General features: G+C 39.3%; 1 protein-coding gene across 1 annotated transcript in view; it reads right to left on the bottom strand.

Moving 5' to 3' along the window:
- Positions 1-7,477: 7,477 nt before the first annotated feature.
- The window catches only part of PREP (prolyl endopeptidase), a 90,072-nt gene continuing 74,326 nt past the window's right edge, over positions 7,478-23,223 (bottom strand). The window contains exons 13-16 of the mRNA XM_029962753.1: positions 20,516-20,610; positions 17,333-17,464; positions 12,683-12,839; positions 7,478-10,839 (exon numbers count right to left, since the gene is read on the bottom strand). Coding sequence (XP_029818613.1) covers positions 10,545-10,839; positions 12,683-12,839; positions 17,333-17,464; positions 20,516-20,610 — 679 coding nt within the window. The 3' untranslated portion in view covers positions 7,478-10,544. The remainder of the gene's footprint in view (positions 10,840-12,682; positions 12,840-17,332; positions 17,465-20,515; positions 20,611-23,223) is intronic.

Below are 23,223 nucleotides of genomic sequence, written 5' to 3'. Positions count from 1 at the left end.
GCAGAGCCTTCTAGGGCTTGCCAGAAGAGCGATTAGCTTCCCTAGACATCTATTGTCATCTTGAACAGTGGAGAAAAACCCACAAATGAGATGAGTAAGCTAATAAACTTGAAAAAAATAGCTTTGAGTGCAGGACATGTTTATACTTAAAGGAAGAGAAAGGTAGCGCTCCCTTTGCTGAAGCAGGGCAGGTGATCCTCAAGACCTCATGCTCCAAATATATTTCCTGAGTTCCCATGTAAGCCCGTTTTTCTCTGCAGCCAAGAACCACATTACAGGATCAGTCACACAGAATCACACGGAATCATTTATGTAGGAAAAGACCTCCAAAATCATTGAGTCCAACCTTTGACCAATCACCACCTCATCAACTAGACCATAGCACTAAGTGCTATTCCAGTTGTTTCCTGAACATTTCCGGGGATTGTGACTCCACCACTTCCCCGGGCATTCCATTCCATTCAACAATCCTTTCCATGAAGAAATTCTTCCTGATGTACAACCTGAACCTCCCCTGATGCAGCTTGAGGTGAGACCCTCTGAATTTTATCATGGCAGCCAGGCAAAAATGATTAACACAAGACTTCTGCCTTGGGGCTAGTGTCAGCTGGAAGAATATCAAATCTGGGGACAAAGGAGAAAAGAAATATTTTTTTTCCCCAGAATGATTTATCACCAGCTATTTGAGTCTGACCAGATGGCTGCAATGTTGGAAGCTGTCTTGAGGAAGGAGAATTTATTTATTTAAAGAGGTACAAAACCTTTCACAGTGGGCCATATTTGTTAAAGACAAGACTAACTCAGGAGCTGCCAGGCACAGCCTTTAGCTGCTTGGCTGAGTGTTCACCTACAGGTGTGTGCAGCCTGAGCAGACGTCCTCTTCTTGCCTGTTACTCAAACAAGCAGTTGCCTTTGGTCTGGGACAAATAGAGGATTTCAAGACCCAGAAGGATAAAAGAAAAAATAAAAAAAGAGCAATCCCAACTCTGCAGTTTAGTATTTACTAGCAAATGGGAGAGCCCCGGAATTTGCTTAGCCCATATTGGTATTTTACATTTACATCACGGGATGAAACAAGATAAGAGTTTTGGATGCTGGTGCCAGAGCCCATGGCATCCCTATGGAGAGCAAGTGGCTGCTGTGTGCTTTCTATGGTACAACAGCTTGTGTTTATCACTGCAGTGTGTGTCACACAGCCAGGGAGGGCTACAGGGTCACTCAACCCCAAACTCCTCTCCCTGGGGAGGGTCCCAGCCATAAGGTTGCTGAATTTGGAAAGGCAAAAAGGGGAAAGCTGTGATTCACAGAGAGCTCTGTCCTGGTAGACTGTTTGTGAAAACGTACTCTGAGAATGCCTGTTGAATCACATTCCCAAAATACTAAACCAGAGCAAACAGCTAGTACCTAGCCTGAAGTGAGGTGCTGAATTGTCTGAATGGAGTAAACTGAGCCCAGACAGAAGCTTTACTAAAAGTCCTCAAAGGATTATACAGTCAAGTGGAGATGCCTCGAGCTAACTCTGGTGTGGGATTTAAATGCCACCTAAGTTGGGTGTATGAATACCTAATTTTAGGAGCTAGGCTTTCCAAAAGATGTCAGAAGTGCCTGCCAGAACTTTATGAGAACAGAGGAAAAGTAAACCTAGATCTCAAAACAGGATTCAGAGTAGCTATCAGGTTAAGCATTAAGTCACAGCAGGTCAAACCATACATGTGAGGCACCTGGAAGGGCTGAAGTCCTGCAGCACCCAGGGCACCAACACCAACATCTATGTCTGAATTCCCCATTCTCTCCCTGGAACAGGGTCTGATGTCTGCTCCTGAAAAGGAGGGGCCTCTATTTATCTAGTGACTGGGAAATAACTAACTAATCCTGCAAGTGTTCATCTCAAGTGCTGGGTAACCCATTTCTGTATCTACACTATGGGTAGCCTGTCTCTTCCATGAACTCCTTGGATGGGCACTGCATCTTTTCTTCAGCCTGTCTCTGACCCCATCTCCTCTTGATCCTGTCTGGAGCCCGTGGCTGGACGCTGGACCTGGTACACTGCCCATGTCAGGGGTTGTTGATGGCTCTCATTCCCGGCTCCCAGATCTGCTGACCATGGTCCAACCCTGTGGGACTGCACCCATCAGCGAGGGCATGGTCTGTGCTGGTGTCCCCTTTGCTCCCAGATCCCTCATCTAACAACTGAGGCCACTATTGGCTGCCCCAAAGGGAAACTGGGCTGTCCAGAGGAACTCAGCCTTAGCGACCACATCACTTGGCACAGGCTGCAGCTGACATGTAGAATAAGGGAGTTGCTAAACAGAGCACCTATATCTTTCGGGGGACGCTGAGATGGGGCAGCACCTGGGCACTGTCCCAGTCTTGGAGGATTCCCCCATTGCTGGAGTCTAGATCCCTGTCAGCCATTTGGTGGTGGCCAAAAGGGAGGCTCAGCTAGAGGCTGCCATGCCTTTTCAGCTGGTTAGAGAAAGCCAGCTCTCCTGACCAAAACCTGTCCTCCATTCCAACTCAGCTGCCCTCAGCCACCAGTGGAGGTCACTGCTATTGCAACACAATAAAGCCCATCTGCACCACGGCCTTCAGAGCAGGGTGAAGTGGCTGAGGGGTTAAATGATTCAGTCTATCACATCCCTCCTCAAATTACTGGTACATCATCCTCAGCTCCCTAAGTAAGAGCCAAAGAGAGAACTTGCATGGTTCAGTGACTACAGCTAAGCACCAGCCCGATGGCTGTTGTAGGACCTTGGGATGAGCTACATGTCTCAAACACAGCCTTTGACAGCTGAGGGGAACAGCTCTTCCTTAGGCTTCATAAGCAGGAACTCCATCAGCCTGTGCCTCTGAAAACAAAGATACACAGTTCTTATCCCCATCATCTCCTGAGACGTGACATGTCTGTATTTCCCTGGTGATTGCTCCCCTTTTTTCAAGAGGTCCTGCTACAATGGGTGTCTTGCCCCCCCTCAGTCACTCGGAGGGACTGAAGAGGTCACGACATCCCTCTGCAGTTAATGCTCTGATGGATACTCCCTTGCACCTGATTAGATCAGTAAAGCAGAAACCAGTGCACATTGTTGTTAAACCCTGAGGTACAATAAGCATGTTTTCACAGAAAGAATGCCTCTCCAGGATGTCCACCATCAGGGTGATTCTTTCTCTGATCCAGAATTGCTGTCTCTAGTTGGCAGAAAAAGCTGCCCGATTCTCAGCACAGGGAATGTTAGCAGTCAAAGAGGATGGTTACTTGTCTCAAACACTGTTAAGGCCACAGAAGAGAGGAATTTGTGACAGGAGGGTGCTAATTCCAGGCCTGGCAAAGGTAAGATCTGGTTAGCACATCCTGGTTAACACATCTGGACAAAATTTGCCCATTGTGACAGACTCTGGAAAAGATCAACTGCTTATACGCATACCACCAGTCAAAGAAAGATCATCCCAGGTTGTGAGACAGACGGCATCTGTGACCACAAAGAGCAATGGAAGCCCCCTGAATATGGCTCTGTGGATACCCAAAACTTGGACTGTATAAAGGTGGTACTGTTTTCCAGGTGTCAGGAAGATAAATTCCATTATCTCAGACCTAGGGGGGTTAACAAAGCTTGGGGAGAAGAACGTATCGCTATCAGTAGATACAAAGAATACAGCATTTAGGGGCCACAAGGACATCTGGCAGAACTTCCAAGATAAGGAAAAAACTAATAAAACCAACTCAACCACTGTGCTGAAATCAGGTCTGACTGAGTAAAAGATAATTCCGGCAGGGGCAGATGGCAACCACTGACTCATGGCCACTGACTCAAAAGAAGAGAGAGACTGAGCATGCAGACTAATCAGCATCAGAAGCAAGAGAATCGTTTAGCCAATAGAAGATACAATACTAATTAATATGAGAACTATGTAACTTGTAGCCAATAAGCATTAATTCCTTTGTTTGCTAAAATGTATCAACAGTGAAAAGATTTGATAGTTGGCAGTGGGCTTTGTGGACTTGCTACCGAGCACCCTTTTCTGTGCATAATTACAAACAGGGCCCCCCTCCCTACCACTGAGAAGCCTAGGGTGAGGAAGGGCCACTGGGATGCCACTGGAGCCACGGGTGATGACTCTCTCTCTCTCCCCCCGCTTCCATCTGCAATTTTCTACTTATTTCTATCTCTCTACATCACATTTATTGTTAAATAAAATCCGTATTGTTGACTTCGATATATGGTCTCGTGAGCCCCTCGATTCGGGCAGAGCCATCTCTCACTCATCAGATCTTAACAGGGAACAAGCACCAAAAATAATGAAAGCAGTCCAAAATCTAATGAAATGGTCACAACAACTGTAGAATTCATTAGATGGAAGCGATTTTGTAACTTTGATCCTCCTCCCCCTCAATCGACTTCCTCTGGCAAGAGCAGCAGCCCTGGGAGGCTCCAGCAGGCAGGAAGAATGGGCAGCAGGCCCACAGCAGCAAACTGTTTAATGACTGGGTTGTTGTGCAAGTGACTGTCATCTGTGAGAGGAGGATGTTTTCCAATTTGTCCTTGGCAGCCAAAGCTTTGCTGGAGGATAACCACATTGCAAATATGAGGAATTTCAAGAATTTCTGCTTTTGCTTTTGTGCATTTTGAGTAACGGGTGCTCTTGTGAAGATCAGATTTGGATCTGCATTTCCTTGAAGCTCAAGGAGGGCTAAGCATCTCTAATCAGGAAAAGTAATCTCTTTAATTTAAAAATACAGCTGGAGGTTTGTTTACATAGAGTCAAAAATAGAGGTTTCCCAAGCTCTTCAATTTATAGGCAGTGATTATAAATGGTCATTTCACTTTTTTACTGTAATGCAAAGTTTTCCTAGTACCTGATGAAACACAAAATGAAACACAAAATTCAAGAGCTGAAGCTTGGGTCCTTATGAATGGTCTTAGGTCTCAGCTTTATGCCATTCATGATGAAAACACAGTTCTCATACTAAGAAGCTTTAAACTAAACCAAGAGGCAGTTTCAGCAGAATGTTAATTATCAACACTAAATATATGAAGTAGGAATTAACAGTATTTAACAGCTTGGCCCAGCTACTGAAAGAGATACCTGCACATACCTGCATTAAAAAGCTTGTTCTACTACAGCAGAGCTTCCTCTGAAATACAGCACTACCAAAACCCAGCATATTCTGTTGAGCAGTGACACTGTTTCATTTGAAACAATCAGAAGGCAATAAGTTTGAAACAATCAGAAGACAATGGTTTATCTGCTCCTGTTACTGCTCCAAAGGATTCTAAATAGTGAAATGCCTGAGCCCTTTATTCAGTTTCTTTCTCAGGAAGGAAACAATAGTCCATGTTACAGCACTCCATCACTTGCTGTCACAATGACATGCTGCTGTTGCACACCAGAAATGGTCTGAAAGCATAAAGCAGCACAGAGAACAGTTTTTCACCAGCTAAGCATTCTCACCCAAACTTCTAAAAATTTGCAATAACTGATGTATAACTAACTAATGAATAAATTCCTCTGTTATTTAGTATGTTCATGGTTGTTCAATGACTGCTAGGTGGCAAAGCAAACATTAATTTTTTTTCTCTTGTTCTTGTCTTCTGACACTCTTGAAGTCCCACAGGAGAAGAGAATATATTATTGATGGCATCATGGAAATGCAATGAATCTTCATGTTTATCTGTTCTTCTGCTGAGGAGACATCAGAGGTTAAGTACAGCTCTTAGCAGGGAAAGAAAAGCAGCATGAAAATTATGGTGCTAAGAACTAAATGGAATTGCCACCTATGAGTTCAGGTGACCCGCTGAATTAAGGCATTTCATGCAGCTCAATCTACAGCTGGTCTGTAGCTTCACTGTGTGCAATCTTACATTGTAATACAATCTTATTTCCTAAACCCAGGAAATTCTACTCCCCTCCATGTCTGGGAGAATGCTTATTTTGGAGCCCACACAGCGAACATTCACATAGTCTCCTGAAGTACTGAAAGAAGTCAATACAAATGCTACAAACTCAAGACCTTTCTATTGCTTTTATTTTGATTATTTCCCTAGTATTTTGACAGTGAGGATAAGATGAAAATTATAGATAATATTTTGGGCCTAATAATGCCCTGTGTAAATTATAGACAAATATCTAATTTACTGCTTAGTTAGTCCTATCAGATACCTACATAATATGTGTGTTGTTTACAACTGCATGCTTTCCCATACTTTAGGAGCTTCAAGAATGAGATCTCCTTCCTTTTTTGCACATAGAAGGCATGAGAAGCATTGAAAGTAGTGCATACACATAAATTGTAGTCTTCTGAGCAGCACATGGCAGGCTAGTAATGTCACAATGGCAGGGACATCATTCATACATTGACTCCAGCTGTGGAAGCTGGAAATGTTTAGGGATATCACCACATATGACTCTTGCTATTCACACTTTCAGCATTAAGCTTACCCTGCGTTGGTTTAAGGGCATGAGCACCAAGTTTGTTCCTTGTCCCTGCTACTCTTGCTAGAAAGCCAGAGGGATGTCTACAGAACAGAGATTCTCACTGACATGTTACTGCTTAGCTTTGGTTTTAAATGTTGAATTTTCAGCTGCTGTTACAGAAAATTAGGAGAAACAGCCAAATTACAGTCCTCCTAGTCCAGAATTTCAGTTCATTTCTGGGGATGACAGTAGCTAGTCTAGCTTCCACTAAGGGACCCTGCCACAAGGATTTCTCTGCCATGAATAAACTGAATACACAAGCTTATTCAGAAATGCCTATTCAGAAATGTTATCTTGAGGACACACTGTAGTTATCTTCAGGGACATGAGAACTGGAAGGCTACCTCACCTCCCCCTCCTGCCAGGGCAAGGCCAAAAAAACGCCCGAGGAATGCTTTTTCTTTTCCTGGCATGCAGTATAGAAAGGTAGAAGTAATTAAAAGAACATATGGAGAAACGTACAAAGTTGCCAAACCTGGCTGTTTAAACAGCATGGCCTATCCAAATCCTGAAAGGTCTGCACAGGGAGACAATTGAACAAAAGCTGCCTACTGAAGATTTTCAAAATAGAAGAGCTTGGCAGAAATTGGGTGCTTGTTATTAGCTTGACTTCCAAGTCCCTCCCTTGGCCCTTCCCCCTAAATCCTACTCAGCTTGGAAAACCCCTTTCACAGGAGAGGCTGTCAGGAAGAGTCTATAAGCAGACCTTTAGGCAATCCTGAGGGGCAACCTCAGGCTAAAAATAAATAAATGACCTGACAACACAGATGTCTGAAAGCTGCTGCTTGCCATAGCAAATCCAAAAGTACTGCTGCTCATGTTACTGCCTTCCTACAGACAGATGGTAAAGTAGAGCCAAGTCAAGAAAATCCTGGTGAAAGAGGAGAAACCCTAGGTGTCAGGAACAGGTGCCTCCAAACTCTGTCTTGAGCGTCCTTTATACTTACATACCCACAGATCAGCTGCCCTTCTTCCACCGCTAGACAAAAAACACAGCACCCAGCTGAAGTCTGTATATATATTTTTTTTTGCAGCTACCAAAATGTAAATTAACTCTGTTGCAAAGGAATTCAAATATCTCTCTCCGTGAAGAATATGAAGACTCTCCGGTTTTAAAAATGCCTCTGACCTTTTTCACATAAATCAACTCTAATGCAAATATATACTCAAGGGAGCAAAGACAACTAAGATATCTTTACATCAGTTCTGAAGAGTATCAGAAGGAGCAATATGTGAAAAGTTCATTTATTTCCACTTAAAAACAGATTTTACTTCATGTAGCATGAGCCTCTTACAGGATTTTTTTGTTGATCTTGGTGCAAAACATTAGTATCTATTTTCTAAGAAACATGATTTTGAAAAAGCAGATAGTTGTAAGGAGGTTACTTTGCCCAGCTAGTGAATTTTGCTTCAGGTATTGGAAATAAAAGCCACAAAATACTGAGCATCTTCATAAGATAGCATTTCCACTATAGAGAAAAGAACTTAACCTTGAAACTAGACTAACAGAAATTTCATTAAGTTTTGTACAGCAGGAACGGTTTGGCTCCAGGTCTATTTAATCCAAGCCCTGAAGGTTTAAATCCCACTATATTACAAGAGCATTACTAGCTCAGACTTAATTACAGATTCCAGTTGGAGCATGACCCTTTCTGCCCCAAAAGCAGCAACTTAGCTAATAAGACAGCTCTGCAACATCACTCTTTTGGCACCTTAATCTTGAACTTGGCACACCTGATTAATATAAAATAAATGCCAACATTACAGAAATGCCTTTCCGGTACTGATACCAGCATTCTACAAGGGATACTCTTGAACACCTATTTTGTGAGTGGTTCTCCAGAAAGCCAGCTCCACCTTCAATATTACTGATTGTCACTCAATGAGAAATTTTGGTTCCAAACTCTCCAGATTATGTGTCATCTGTCCTGACACTGAGTCATTCAGTGCAGAAGGCTTCAGGAGGAAAAGGAGTTATTTTTAACTTGTGCCAGAAGTTTTGTGTTTGAACAACTGGAGAACAAGGAAAAGCATTTTTAGGAACAAAGACATGGACAGATGACTGAGGTGGCTGGGCCCTAACCACGCACCGACACAGTTGTGTGTCTATTTCTTGAATGTCCATTCTTGAATGACCATTTTTTCCACACACCCTATCCTGCAAAGCTCTGTATCAGACGTGAAGTTCTGCCCTCTTGATGATAACTATAAATTTAATAGAAGGCCACATGCCACAACTGTCGGGTGTTACAAGTGGACATGGCACTGCTTCATGGGCTGTTCTTGCCACGTGGTTAAGCTGTTGAAAATTTTCAGATGACCACAGAGAGCAGTTCCCATACCTCTGGGAAAAGGAGGGTGCTGAACCCGAACCCTGTTTTCAGAGCCTGGAGGGGAAAAAGCCACCCCTCCCCCAACTCCCTATTCTGATTGTTTTAATGCAATGCTGTGATCAGAATACATCAGTCCACAGAGAATCTTGTAAACAACTGTAACGCCCACAGGTCACAAATAAACCCCAGATCACATACAGGTTTTAGTGTGGTATTTCACAGGAAAGCAGAAAGCCTCTATTAGTTTCCTCCTAAAATCAAATTACGTATAATAAGGGCCTGAAGGGGGTGATCCTTCCTGGATTGCAGAGGGAATCAAAAGAAGTCCAGATCATGAGGGAAACACAGAGTGAATCTGATATAAATTTATTTTTAGTTTTGATGATGTTTAGAGCACCCCCTCCTCTTTTAAATACCACTCCCTCCTCCTTTTGCACTGAGACACTGTTTGCTTAGAGATGAAACTCCTGAGAGATGAGCCTGGAGTTAAAATACAGGCCTTAGACCCTAAGTGTGAATACAATGACAATCATGATTCTGGAAGAATATATCAGTTTATCCGAAACTGAGAAGCAGTGATGTCTTCTGGAAGGGCAAGAGCAATAATAATAATAATAATCGGTAGAATACTATTTTCTCTGCAACATCAAACTCTAATTGCTGCAGTGCATCAGAGTTTAGACAGTTAGTAGGCAAATACTCATATCTACTTTATAGTTCTACAGCCTGGATGGGAATAATGGCAGTTCAAATACTGTATCTGTGTCAAATCATTAGGGAGTCTGACTACAAGCTCTTCTCGTTTTGCAGGTAAAACTTGGCTATATATGTATGTTCAGATTTTGGCTTGTTAGAGAACCTTCTGACAAAGGCATCAGGAAAAAGTGAACTTGAAAAATCCAGACAAAGTTGTGGGTTTGAGGTGATTTTTTTTGGTTATGTTTTGTGTTTGTTTTTGTTTATTTGTTTAAATCAGTGTTTGGTCTACTCTTCAGAAACAATTAAAGAGATAACTTTTGATGAGTTGTTGAAGAGTATCTGTATAGCTTGACTGAGATTACAATGAGAATCTAAGAATTCTTCAAGTTTTCCAGCCTCTATAATGGCCTCTTCTGCCATTTATTCCCACACAGAAGAGAAAACTGGTGACATTTTGATGTCTCTTTGGAAAGAAAGAACAATCTAGCAACATCATTATTATAGATTGTAACATGTCTATGAACAGCATGTAGCAGAAGGTTTTTAATAATATTTTACTTAACCAGATTACTGTCTCTTCAGTACTTCACGGTTATCACTGAACATCTTCAATTTACATTCTAAAATAAATTACTGTGTAAATAAAGTATGCTCACAGTTCTTGTATGTGGACAGTACTTACATTTAATTACAAATGATCTGGATATGTTGATAGGTGTGAAATACATTAAAATTGTTTACAGAAAATAAGCTCAACTAGCACTAACTTTGGAATCTAATTTTCACAACAGTACCAAGATTAGCTCAGTAATTTATTTGAACATGCTTTTCAAAATGTATTTTGGAATGCAGTAAAAAAGAAATTCAAAGAAATGCCAAAAAAAGGGAAGCACAGAAGATCAAAACTCCATAGCAGGTCAGATCAATAAAATATTAAACTGCACTTCTTAAATGTAAGTACTACACCAAGTAGTAGTGTGGCTGTTCTTAAATGGTGTTAAAGCCCTTGTTTTCTAAAGGAGACAGTAATATGCATTTTGCCTATTCAATCCAATCAAGATTTAGACATCGTGCTATAAAAGCAAACATATCTGACACTTCTTCTATAACTTTAGCAGTTGGCTTTCCTGCTCCATGCCCAGCCTTGGTGTCAACATGGATGAGAAGTGGATTGGTTTGTTTACGGCTTCGGCCCACAACATACTGCAGAGTAGCGATAAACTTCAGTGAATGCAGAGGGACCACACGATCATCATGATCCGCTGTGAGCAGCAGCATAGAGGGGTACTGGATGCCATCTTCTTCTGGTAGCTTGACATTGTGGAGTGGAGAGTACCTAAGAAAAGCACACAAATGTTTACGTATTTTTTTCCTTAAGACCCAACAAGAAGGATCTCTGGTTCTCAAATGTGAAGCAAGTGTGTTTCTTTAGTTTCAGAAGACATATGTGTACATCTCACAGAAATGTCCAAAATATCAGGAAGGATAAGAGGGAAACTGCAGCTGAAGCTATCAAGTCCATAGCAGGATCCATCCTGCTGGAAACAGGGAAATTGTGACTTTTCCCCAGCATACATATCCCCCAGCAGTCTATGTCTGCATGTGGATGGCTTCATCCCATGCAAATCTGGAAACAGTCTCTGATGGTAAGCCACAAGTGCTGTACAGTTACTAAATTTGCTCTCTCCCTCCAATATTTAGGCCACCTTTGAACATGCACATATGCAGAGGAAATGCCATGCAGGAAATGGAAAGAACTGTAAGTTTTTCTGCTTTCAATAGGTGACTTCGATTCCTAGTTTTTGAGCAATGAATAATCTAACTTTCAAAATCTGCCTTCTTTTCAGGAGAATTTGCATCTCTCAGTCACTGTGACATTCCATAAAAGGTGTCTCTACATATGTCAACACAAAGTGGTCTCTAACATTAGAAATTAAACGTAATAATAAGTTACAAAAAATTCCATCTAACCATTTCATTCTTTATTTAGACAAAGTTACACCTAAGAAGAATGTTACATTTCTTAAACCATGAGTAGGATACTGTTTTCCCCCCTATTTCATAACTGGAAATACAAAAGGAAATTTTGCTTTATTTTTGAATGAACTTTGCCCTTGGAGGAGTACCCATTAAGTAAGTTCAAATTATTTTTAAGAGTACATGACAATATTTGAGCATCTAACCTAACAGATTCCTTGTTTCCTCACTTTCATCTAAGGAACAACGTAAGTATATGTAAAGGCACCATCTAAGCAACATTACATATATATCTTAACTGACAAGAAATTGCCAGCACTTGAAAAGGAGACAAAGGTATATTTCAGGTATTGCCATATGAGATGTTTCTAAAATTGTGCATTTAGATTTTGTGAGCAAGTATGTGAGTAAATAGGTATGGAGTGTTCATGCGGCCCATGTTCTTTTTAATATCTAAACATCTATTTTATATCTTTATATTTAGATATATTTAATATATAAATATCTATTTAATATCTAAAGACCAGTCAAATTGTTTAGTATGTATGAAGCATTTTTCTGGAATGTCAATCTTCATTATTGAAGAGACACAAATGCAGTAACTGAAGATGAGGTTCCACAAAAAATATTTTAAAATGATGGCACTTACTCTTACACACCATATTAGCCATAGCCAATATGTAGATAATTTCTGTTCCCGCACAGCTGCCTGTCCCATATATTTTTAATTTTTCTTAAAATAATCTTTCTAGACCTCTCAGCAAGGAGTTAAGAAATTAATTAATATCCTGCTATGGTCTACTGCCATTCAATTCCTACAAATACATCCCATCCATATTGTATAACACAATTCACAGTGGTGACTCTCTCTCTCTTACACTAAAAAGTACAATTTATGTCCTGGTTCACTCGAGAATATTCTGTTGTGATAGCCTAAAGGAGTCATTATCCAGAAAGAAAACCTTATGAGTTGCTAAAAGCTGCTAGGAGAACAAGGTCTTTGAAAATATGACCAGTTGACTCAACAGGACTTCGAAGACAGTCTTTAATTCAAAACCAACTTGTAAGGAAATACAGAACTCCCCAAATTCAGTGGAGGACAGGATGAAATAATTACTCAAATAGATATTGATCATGACAACCTGAAACTCTTGAGCAGACTATGCTTTTTAACAACCACAGGAGTATTTAAAGGCACTTACTTGCACAGCCATTCAAACTGCTCTTTACTGTCGGAGCAACCATAGTCACTGGTCCAAGCGTGGCCAATGGTGTACTTGTGGAACTTGAGCATGTCCATCACTCCCACTTGGGCAATAACACAACCAAATAGGTCAGGGCGCTGATTGGCACAGGCAGCTTCAACAGAAAAACAATTGGATTAGTATTCCTATCTTAAAGAATTAAAGTCAGCAGTAAAAGGTCCACTGCCAAGTTCATGAAAGACCAACTTCCAAAAAGCTTTCATAAACTCAAAGTTTATTAAAAAAAAAGAAAATAAAACTGTTAAAATAATGTGAAAAAAATAAGATTACCATATAATACCTGGAGCCAAAAAACCTTAAATATAAAATATCTGATATAAACCAAATCACACTGGGAGAAGAATGCCAGTGAATAGGAATTCAAATAGGACTTTCAAGCAAAACCGGAAGCGAATACACGAATGGATAAAAAATGTAACTTCCAAAGATGCTATGTTCAAAAGACCTTAAGAGTTATTTCTTTGTTCTTCAGGCACCAAACATGCTGTTCTTTGAAAACTGCCTTTCAAACTAGCAAACTAGGTTTGAAGAAGTGAAATTTGAAAATATGTGAGATTTTCAATTACGGAACTGAAGGTTCCTAAACCATTCCCTGTCTAAGCTTTTAATATTAGCATCAAGAAAGAAAAGGATCAAAAGTCCTCCATTTACTGAAGAAAGTTTTCTTCCATAATTATTATTATAAACCCTTATGGAAAGAGTTTTGATAAAAGCAGACTGCTACAAAATCAGAGGAATAACCTCAACTTAACTTGTATTTTCTTGTTTTATGATTTCCATCTTCTTACAAATGGAAGGGACAAGTTCTTTAAGAATAACGCTTGCCTCCGATATTTTAAAAATAACTGCAATAGGCCCTTCTAGCTCAGTGTTCAATTTATAAGAGTGGCAACTGGCAGATGCTCTGGGAGAAGGCATTAAACAAATACTGGAAGATCTCTCCCGTAAATTATCAGCTTATAAACTAGTTGTTTAAGCTTTCTCTCAGTTGGAGTTCTCTTTATCCACCCTGTTAAACAGCCATCAAAATACTCATCCTCTGTAAACACATCTATTTTCTTTCTTAATGTTTATTCATCTAGTGTTCATCATATCCTGTAGCAGTAAGTTCTTCAATTCCAATTTCTGTTGCTTGATTTAAACCTGTTTTTTCACGATTTTACAAATTCCCTTGCTTTTTTTTGAATTTTAAGAAATAAGAGCACTGAAATTTGCACATAACTACTACAATGGATCACAGAATCCATTTTGTAATTCAGAATTATTCACTGTGCATCCACATGTAGGTATACTCTTTCCCAAATTCTTGTATCTCCTCATTTTTGTCCATTTTGAAAATGGATTGTTTATTCCCATTCTTTGCCTCCTGCAAACCAGGATATTGCTATCCCATGACCTTGCTTCCAGCTCAGCAAGAACTTTCTTTCATAGCCTTATATGAGGGCCCTTGTCAAAAGCATTTCAAAATCCAAGAATAATTCTTCACCTAGATCACTGTTACAAGCACCATATGCAGCCTGGCTCCTTCAAAATAGCTCAAATAGATTTGAAAGATGCAACTTCAGCCTGCAAAATTCTTCCTTTTATGTCAGCTATTATTTATTGGTTCCAACTAGTTTGCCCGTTAGAGAAGTGAGATTTACTCATCTGCAGCTTGCGGATCACCATGAACCATTTGAAAACTTGGCATTACAGTTGCCCCCTTCTGTTCCTCAGATATTTAGGCTTAGTAGCCTGCAATTTCATACTGGAGTTCACTTAGGATCTTGCATGTGCACCATCTGGTCCTGGCAACACGCTACTTTTCATTGGATTGATTAATTCCAAAACCTCTTCTGCTGATGCTCCAGCTGGAGTCAGCTCCCCAGAACATTCCTCATGAAAACACACTGGTGCAGGGAACCCCCCACACTCCTCAGGAGGGAATATCAATACAAACAGACCATTTAGTTGTTCTGCTTTGCCATTATAATTCTTTAATGCTCCTTTTACATCTCCTTAAACCTGCAACTCCCACAGATTCTCTAGCCAGTTTCCTGCCTCTGATGTGCATAGAAAGATTTTGCTGCTAATTTTACATTAGAGGCAATTTGCTCATCAGTCTCCTGTGGTCTGTCAGTCCCTGCCAAGAGTTTATATTTTACCCTATTTTCTTTATTTGAACATGAATTCTGTTTTCTGAAAGATGTGATTTTACTTCTGGTCATCTCTGATAGGTAACCATGCTAACTCTTCCTAGTTTGTTCCCAAGACATTTTTGTAAGGTATATATAGTGCCTTAAACAGATGCTATGTAAAAGAGGTTGATGTTTTTAACTGAAGCTTTTGATCAGATCCCTCCCCCTCATGTTATTTCCTTTTATGAACATAAATTATATTCTGGTAGGAAAAAAAGCCAAAACAACTATCACAACATTTCATTTTAATACTCTTTATTTTAGAGTGTCTCTTGAAGCACTGTCTGTTGCTCAGGATTTTGTAAGAAATGGCTGCTTCCTACTTCCTTAAGTAGTTACTTCAGTAAGAAATCACTTATGGAGATATTCACCCATTCCCACTGCACCCCTCTAATTAGCCACAATACTTAATTAAATGCATTAATAAAGTGTAATCCAGATCAACAATTTATTCATTAATTTTACCCCTCTACATATACGTTGAGTTTTAAAATTCGGTATGAAAGTAAGCCTTCAAAACATCAGAACTGGTTTTGACTAAGCAAACATGAGGGATCAAACATGGCATTTGCATAAAGGAGGTTTTCAGCTTACAGCTGTGCTGCTTTGCTCAGCTTGGGGATCACATTGCAGGACAAATAAGTCTTGTTTTGCGATTGAATGAGGCAAGAGCTCAGGGCTCTGTAGTCCTTAGAGTCACCTCCTGTTAGTCTGACTGAAAGGAAACTATTTTGGAAGAGTGACAATACTCTTCCTTGTCAGCTTTTTCTTCTATAAATAAGAACTGAGAAAGTCTGGCAGTGGGTCCTTGCACCTAAAGGATGAGTTATGATCTCTAGTGTTGCATGAACAACTATTGCAAAATTTATTCTTGCTTTGATGAAAAAGCACTTACAAGAATTTTCTAAATTGACCTAATTGCACCCAGTCAAAAAAAATCCCTATCTGGCTCATCAAGAGCATGGAAATCCAGCTGGATTGTAAGTGCAAAGGAAGGTTTCCAACAAGATTTTTCAGAGCAGAGAGGTCTAGATTCCTAATACCTGTCTCCTGCCAGAATGATGTATGCCCTGCAGATGTGACTTGCTTCCCCTTATCAAAACAAGGAGCCCAGCTGACTCGTTCAGCCAGAAAAACAGAGTATTTTATTACTAAAGCTAGGTAGGATGAATCTCATCCTAACTGAAACTGAAGTCCATATAACCACATATATATATAACAGTATTTTCGGAAGGTATGTAATATGTTGAAAGTTTAACTGCATTTCCAAATATATATCTACGCTCACATAAAACTGACTTCTGCAATGCATGCACTCTCAAATGGAGTGTAAACCCTTTAGTCCTTTATCATATTCATCCATTTCTATTTTCAATGCAAAAATACCTCCTGCCACCTGTTATTGAGAAGAATATAAGCAGAAAGCAAAAATACAACTTTAGATGTACTTGTTACTTTATCTTTAAAACAACTGCTTTTTAAAAATAATAATAATGCAGGAATAGCCAAGATGGCTTAGACAAAAGACCTATATAATGTCAAATTCTGTTTTCTTATGCTGGATGCTAACACACTGAAAAATAGAATAAAATCAATAGGGCCAGTATTCAGAAGCAGATAAACAGGAAGGAGTACAAAAAGAAGAGCAAGTAAAGAGTGGGTCTAGTAAATCTGCTCATTTTCTATATATCTATGCATTCTATATATCTATGGTTTATGCATTTGAAGTGTCTTTTTTCCCCTTCTCACATAAGTAACTCAAGCTACTGTCACATGCCTTTCATGCTGTTTAAAAAAAAAGGCAGATAAACCCCAATTTCTCATCAGAGACATTAATGATTTGCTTTGTGGTCATATTTTAACTACACAATGAAAGCTGAGTCAACTTGTAATACCCTTCTGTACAAAGGCTTTATTTGCAGAACTGCTATGTTCTCACTCATTCTCTAAGAACAAGAATGCATGACTACAGAAGGAGTGAATGAGAAACTCAAGATGGAGGATAGCAGGACATGGGCTCCTGGCTTACATTACAGACCACATACAGTTTCCCCAATATGCTACATAATACAATTCTGGTTCAATAGTTATTTTGTAGTGATTAGTCTTGAGAAAGAAAAATAAAAAAATGCAAATGTTTCTTAAACCATTTTTACTTACTGTGTGATTCTACCACAAGATTAGCTCTTACCACACAAGACTCTAAGTATGGCTTTCATCCTTTGCTAGAGACTGCAGAATCCCAATGTTCCATGCAAACAGCAAATTAAGAACAATTGTATACATTTAACAGCTGTATATATTAATGCATTGACATTCTGGCAACTTTGGACAAGCAGATTTCATAAATTTTTGTCTGGTTACTTACAAACCCAGAAGCAAACCCGGGAAGTATACGAGCAGTTCTTACCAACTAAGAGGCCCCCATTTGAGCCTCCGTTAATAGTCAGTTTCTTTGGGGATGTGTAGCCTTCCTTGATGAGGTATTTGGCAGCACACTGGAAGTCATCAAAGCAATTTTGTTTGTTGGCCAAGATACCACCTAGCACAGAAACAAAACAAATCAGCTGATGCCATAAAATCCATTTGATACCATCTCTTCAGAAAAACATGTGTGCAAAAATACCTGGGAACAATTCCAGTTTCATGAACATTTTAATAATTGATGGAGCTCTGAAAGACAGCAAAAATAAAAGATTCTTTCAACACAGAGAGGGTATAAGATGGTTCTGTCAATAACCCTGATGTTTTAAGAAATTCTGAATAATATATACCTATACTGGGGAGTAAGAGTCAGGTAATGTTCCTAATCACTAAAATGAAAGCTAAAAGCTTTGCATAGCAAAATATATACAAAATGACCACATACAATCCACTTGAGGTTTGATCTAATGGGACTTTGATATCATTAAACTCAGTTACAGTTTCTTAAGGCAATAAAGCTTCAGCTTACAAAATAAGCTATATAAAATAAGCACTTCTAATTTCCTGGACATATAATATGTGGTTGGTAATCTACTTTTTTTCCTATTAGTTTTTTTCAAATCAGATGATATACAGCTATGGTGAAAAAGGAACTTCAGAGTTGCATTCTTGGTTTGAAATTTTATTAATTAATTTTCAATACGGAAATGCTTAAGATACCGCCATCCTGTCAAACAGAATTCCAAATGTCCTCAGATGTATGAGGGAATAAATCAGGGCTGAAAATATAGGTCCAGATGACATCACTGATGAGACTTCCAGTTTGGAAAATAAAAAATTTTGCAGGGTGGGATAGGGAAAGAAAAGCATAGTTTTCCCAACAGTTTTCAATCATTTTAGTAGAAGAATATCAACCTTGAGAACTCAAAGTTGCCCAAATCTCATAATCTTCCCACTTGTTTGGCGACAGACTAAAACTAGCTCTTCTTCAAAGGTTACCCTACCTTAAGACCATGGTAATCTCAGGCAATTAAATGCTAGTAAGAAATGGGAACTAGGAAGAAAATCCTTGTATTTGTGTAGCAAAGGCTGTGGCCCAGCCAGGTAAAAGGGACTCAAAGGATACAGAAATCTAACTCCAGTTCCTTTTACTTTGTTTAAAGGGTGGATGTTTATTCTAAGCGGATTGCCTAAGGTTCCCACTATGGTCTAGGAACCTCCAGGACAATTAATTTTACCCTAAAATAAGTGAGATGAGCTACATCTCTTTAACTGGACGTGTCTCTTTAACTCCACTGCCCATCCAGTGATCCTGGACACCCAGTTTACAATGGTTGCTTTATTTCTGTGTTGCAGAAGTTTGGCAAGATAACTCTGACATTTAGTCATACAGATCTTGTAGAACTGGAACCATTACACTTTTAATTTTTTGTATTTTTTTTTTAACAAATACACATCATTATCACATTAACAACATCATTGTAGAGAGATATACTGGGACAACAGAAAAGTCTTCAAATATGTGGCAATAAAGGAGAAATAAATCTTACTCGTTGCTCAAAATCCTGGGCTGGTCTAAGGTCAGAATCCTATCTATATAATTAAACCTAAGTAAAAAGACTTTCGTAATTGGTTCTGGAAGTAACAAAGAAGAGATACATATGATATTTGCAACTGCAATAAAAGACTCGGGTCAAAATCAAGCAGGAAATAGGTGGACCAAAGAAGCATTATCATATTAAGATAAATTTTATTAAAATCTACTACAAATCAATCAGCAAATTAAAATTAATGAAGGATACTTCATCTTTAGCAATAATATCCTGTATCTGCAAGCACATACAGCTTCTATTTATGAAGCTATTACATAATTAACTCAATTGTGAGGAAATGACCCAGACAAATAGTTACCACAGATGAAACAGTAAAATCAAGATGCAATGATCTGGAAATACCCATTTTGTTTGATAAAAAGTTATTATGGATTACTGCCATGGCAAATTGCTACATCATAAACACCACTGTTTTGGTACATTTGCCTTGCTGACAACATCTCCAGCAACTTATCTTCCAGATTCTTGGATATGAGTAAAGTGTCACTATTAAATAATGATGGGTATGTTACAGAAATAAGTAGGACTTTTCCAAGCTTTTTTCTCTGGTGAAGGGATGCAGACAATTGTCAGCAATAAGGCAAGTGGACAAAGACAATCAAAGGACTAAGACAAAGACTGGATGGGAAAAACATGGACAGAAATAAAGCAAAAATATTAAGAAAAGGGGCAAGGAGATTTATAGAGCTTTGCAGTGAGTGACTGGGTTTCCCTGTAGCACAAAAGTCAGCTTAAAAAAACCTGAAGTTGGATCCCCTATGAGCGCGCAGGGGATCACATGTCACTGTACTTCCAGAGCTGACTGTTTTCATATGAACTTCACTCACAGAATCATAGAATCATTTAGATTGGAAAAGATCTTCAAGCTCAACTGTTAACCCAGCACTGCCATGTCCCTAATGACACACCTACATGTCTTTTAAATGTCTCCTGGGATGGTGACTCAACCACTTCCCTGGGTAGCCAGTTCCAGTGCTTGACAGCCCTTTTGGTGAAGAAGTTTTTCCTATCACATTCATGAAATATATAAAAAAAGGTCTATTCATAAATTATGCAAAAACAGTCTGGAAGAGTTACATTCTGAACTCAAGTATTCACACCTTCTGTAAGGTTCTGCAAATGATTTTTTTTTTGGTATGATACCAAGAGAATCTAAATAGTCAGTGTTGTTGTCTTGGGGATTTAGAATTGTAGAGCCATGTGCACTTGCAAATTGTGACAGAGGTTTCTGAAATCCAGACAGGTCTTCTGCAATACAGAAAATTTTCTGAAAGTCTAGGGAACTTGATCTTGCTTAAAAAAAATATTTTCTTGGAAAATATTGTCTTTGTGCAAAGCTATTTTTAAGAAGTTGCAAAAATTAAAAGAATCTACGAAAACTATCAGATTAATGGACAATGTACAGATCTAACATGTAAGTAAGGAAAAAAATTACTTTTCTACAGAATAAGTAAAATGAAAAAGGAGATCTGAACATGAAAGAAGGAATGAAGAGAAAATGTTGCAATTTTCATTGCTAAGCCTGCAGTTTTGTTTCCCTGCTTTGAGTGACTTACCTTTGTGCCAGGTCTCTCCATATTCACCACCTCCCCTAATGTTTGCCACTGCTAGAACACCTCCTAGGTGTCGCACAAATATAAGTCTTGACACACTGAAAAAGCAAATCGACAGAGGATTATTTTTAATTTCCAATATTTATACACCTACCACTTCTGTAAAAAATACTTTGAGGGAAAGATCTCTCCCAAAATCAATTATGAAATTGTGAGTGAAGTCCCCCTTGATAGCAAACCTGAGTAATCTGTAGAGGCAGTAGCTTAACTTAGCAGAAGCTGCAGAAGACCAATCACACATATGCCAAGGAGATAAATAAAATATTAAAATTTAACAAGTCTTTTTTTTTCCCCTCTGGTAGGTTTAAATTTCTTATTTAGTTGAAATCTTTGCTCATGCAAGAAACCACTGTTTGCAGAAATTAATTTTGTTCAACCACAAGAAAAAAGATTGGGTCTTGTTACCTTTAAGTCCTACTACTGCTTATCAGAAATGGCTTGAAAGATGGTAGTCCTACAGTGTGTCTCATGTGGACGTAGTATCAAAACAGGTAAAATCTTCCTACCTCCCAAAGCAATTACCTATGTAGTAGCACATGTTCTTAAAAGTATATACCAAGGATTAAGGAAAAAAAAAGAAAAGCAGAAGGATAACTGATAAGAGATTTCTGTATTTTCATAATCCATCAAAGGAAAAACTTTCTACCTAGGCTGGTTATCTGGCCACCAGATTGCTCAGAATGCATGAATTATCTCTGCTTCTGTAAAATCAATACTTAAGTCTGTTACTTGCATTTTCCTTAGATTGCTGTGACATGCTGAACAGATGCAAGATTGATATTCTATAAGCACATTGTGCAAACATCAGAGGGAATTATTCTGTCAAACTCCAGGATGCCTAATTTCAACAGGTTGCTGCACAGCTAATGTGGAGTAGCCTGACAGTAGGTTTCCTCATTAGATGTGGCTTCTTAATTTTTGGTATGTTAGAGTCACAAAACCTCACAGAATATTCTGCACTTTTTTTCTCTGTCTCTGTCTCAAACTTTGGGCCTCTTGGTCCAAAGTTATTTGATTCTCAATAATTAAAGGTAGCAAGTATAAGAAAGTATTACAGGTAAGGCAAGAGCTTGCTACCCAAATTTATTGCCTGAAAATATTTTAAAAATAAAAAATTCTGGAACAGAGTCTGTCTTCTTCCATCTGCTGAAATAAACTGTGCCCACTGAGGGATCACCATATTTAACAAGTGAAGTACCCACGAGCAATGCAAAACCAAAGTGCATCCTATCCTGCCTGTGGACTCCTCTAACAGAGATAGTACTTTGATGATGATGATTTTTGGAGGGGTCTAAGTAACTTAGGATCTCATAGCATATGAAGTACTCTTGTTATAGGTAGCTAGTCCCCATTTCCACAAGCAAACAATTTTCCTGATGCACAGACCCTCAACAGGATAAAGTTCAGAGTTTGGTAACAACCATTATACTGCCCAAATTATAAGCAAGGTTTAGTCTATGTGTGCTCACTCTCAGTAATACTACTGGGATTTAGGCACTTCAGAACACATTACCCCGTATACCTCAACATAAACAACTAGTCATGTCACTGCCAGTGGTGATTAATTAATACCCACCCCCATATGGTCAGTAGTAAGTTGAGTCAGGACCCTTACTTGACCAATTCTTTGAGGCAAATGTGCCTCAAGCTTAAAACAAGTTTTCCTAAAGGGACTTTAAAGTTCAAAGAACCAGGTTTTATAAGTAGAGAATCAGAATTTATTAACTTTTTTAAAAAGTGAAAATTCCAAGTGATCAGCCAGCACAAAACTCAACTTTCACACACAGCCCTGCTACTGCCTTCTATGTCCTTCCAGATATATTCTTGCTTCCAGATTTGATTTCCAGTCAACCTGGTGTCTGAGTCACAGCAAACTGCCCAGTCACCCCAGATGGCAACGAAATGTCTCATTCTGCAGAGGGAAGTCTGGCTTCCTGCTCTTCCCAACAGTCTCTGTAGCTTTTTGCTCATTATCCCTGTTTTTCCTTCCCTCCTGAGAGCAGGGTAAATGAAAGGGCAAAAGGGTAAGGAAGGAGACAGTAGAGAGAGCAGAAAATCTGCTGTCAAGTATTACAGCTGACAGAGAAATGCAGGCTAGTGCACTGGTGGTGGGAAAGAAGTCCTGAGTCACTGGACTTCGTTGCTTTCTTGGCTTTTGTGGAGCAGAAGAGAGCAGTAATAAAGTAACCGAAAAGAGTAATCTTCCACTCCGCACCCAGGGCTGCTATGTTGCTTGACCTTTCTCTGGGCTTACAGTCTCTCCCTGCACCACCTCTTTGCTTTAAAGGCTGGGTACAAACTGCCAGTGAAATGCAATTTCACAGTCTGCTGCACAACGAGCTATATTCCAGGATGCATTAGAAATTGCTTCTCCTGTACCCACACAGGCACATATGGAACAGTGAAGGGAAACATGTTGGTTCCTATAGGGTAATTAGCCAAATCTGAGGCATTAGTGGTAGGTTTGTGATGGCATTTTCCCAGCGGCTCTCTGGGTATTGGTTCCATCAGCCTTCACTTGCACTCGCTATGCCAGCTGTATAATTAATGATAATGCTCTGACAAACACCGTCTTGAAATGTAGCTCTCCAGTCCAGAGAAGCATATGAAAGATGTATGTTTGCATTCAGAAATAAATCCCTACTGTAACT

This window comes from Manacus vitellinus, unplaced genomic scaffold, assembly GCF_001715985.3.
Source record: "Manacus vitellinus isolate BGI_N305 unplaced genomic scaffold, ASM171598v3 scaffold_4_pilon, whole genome shotgun sequence".
NCBI lineage: Eukaryota > Metazoa > Chordata > Aves > Passeriformes > Pipridae > Manacus > Manacus vitellinus.
This window is presented reverse-complemented; position numbering and strand designations above follow the sequence as displayed.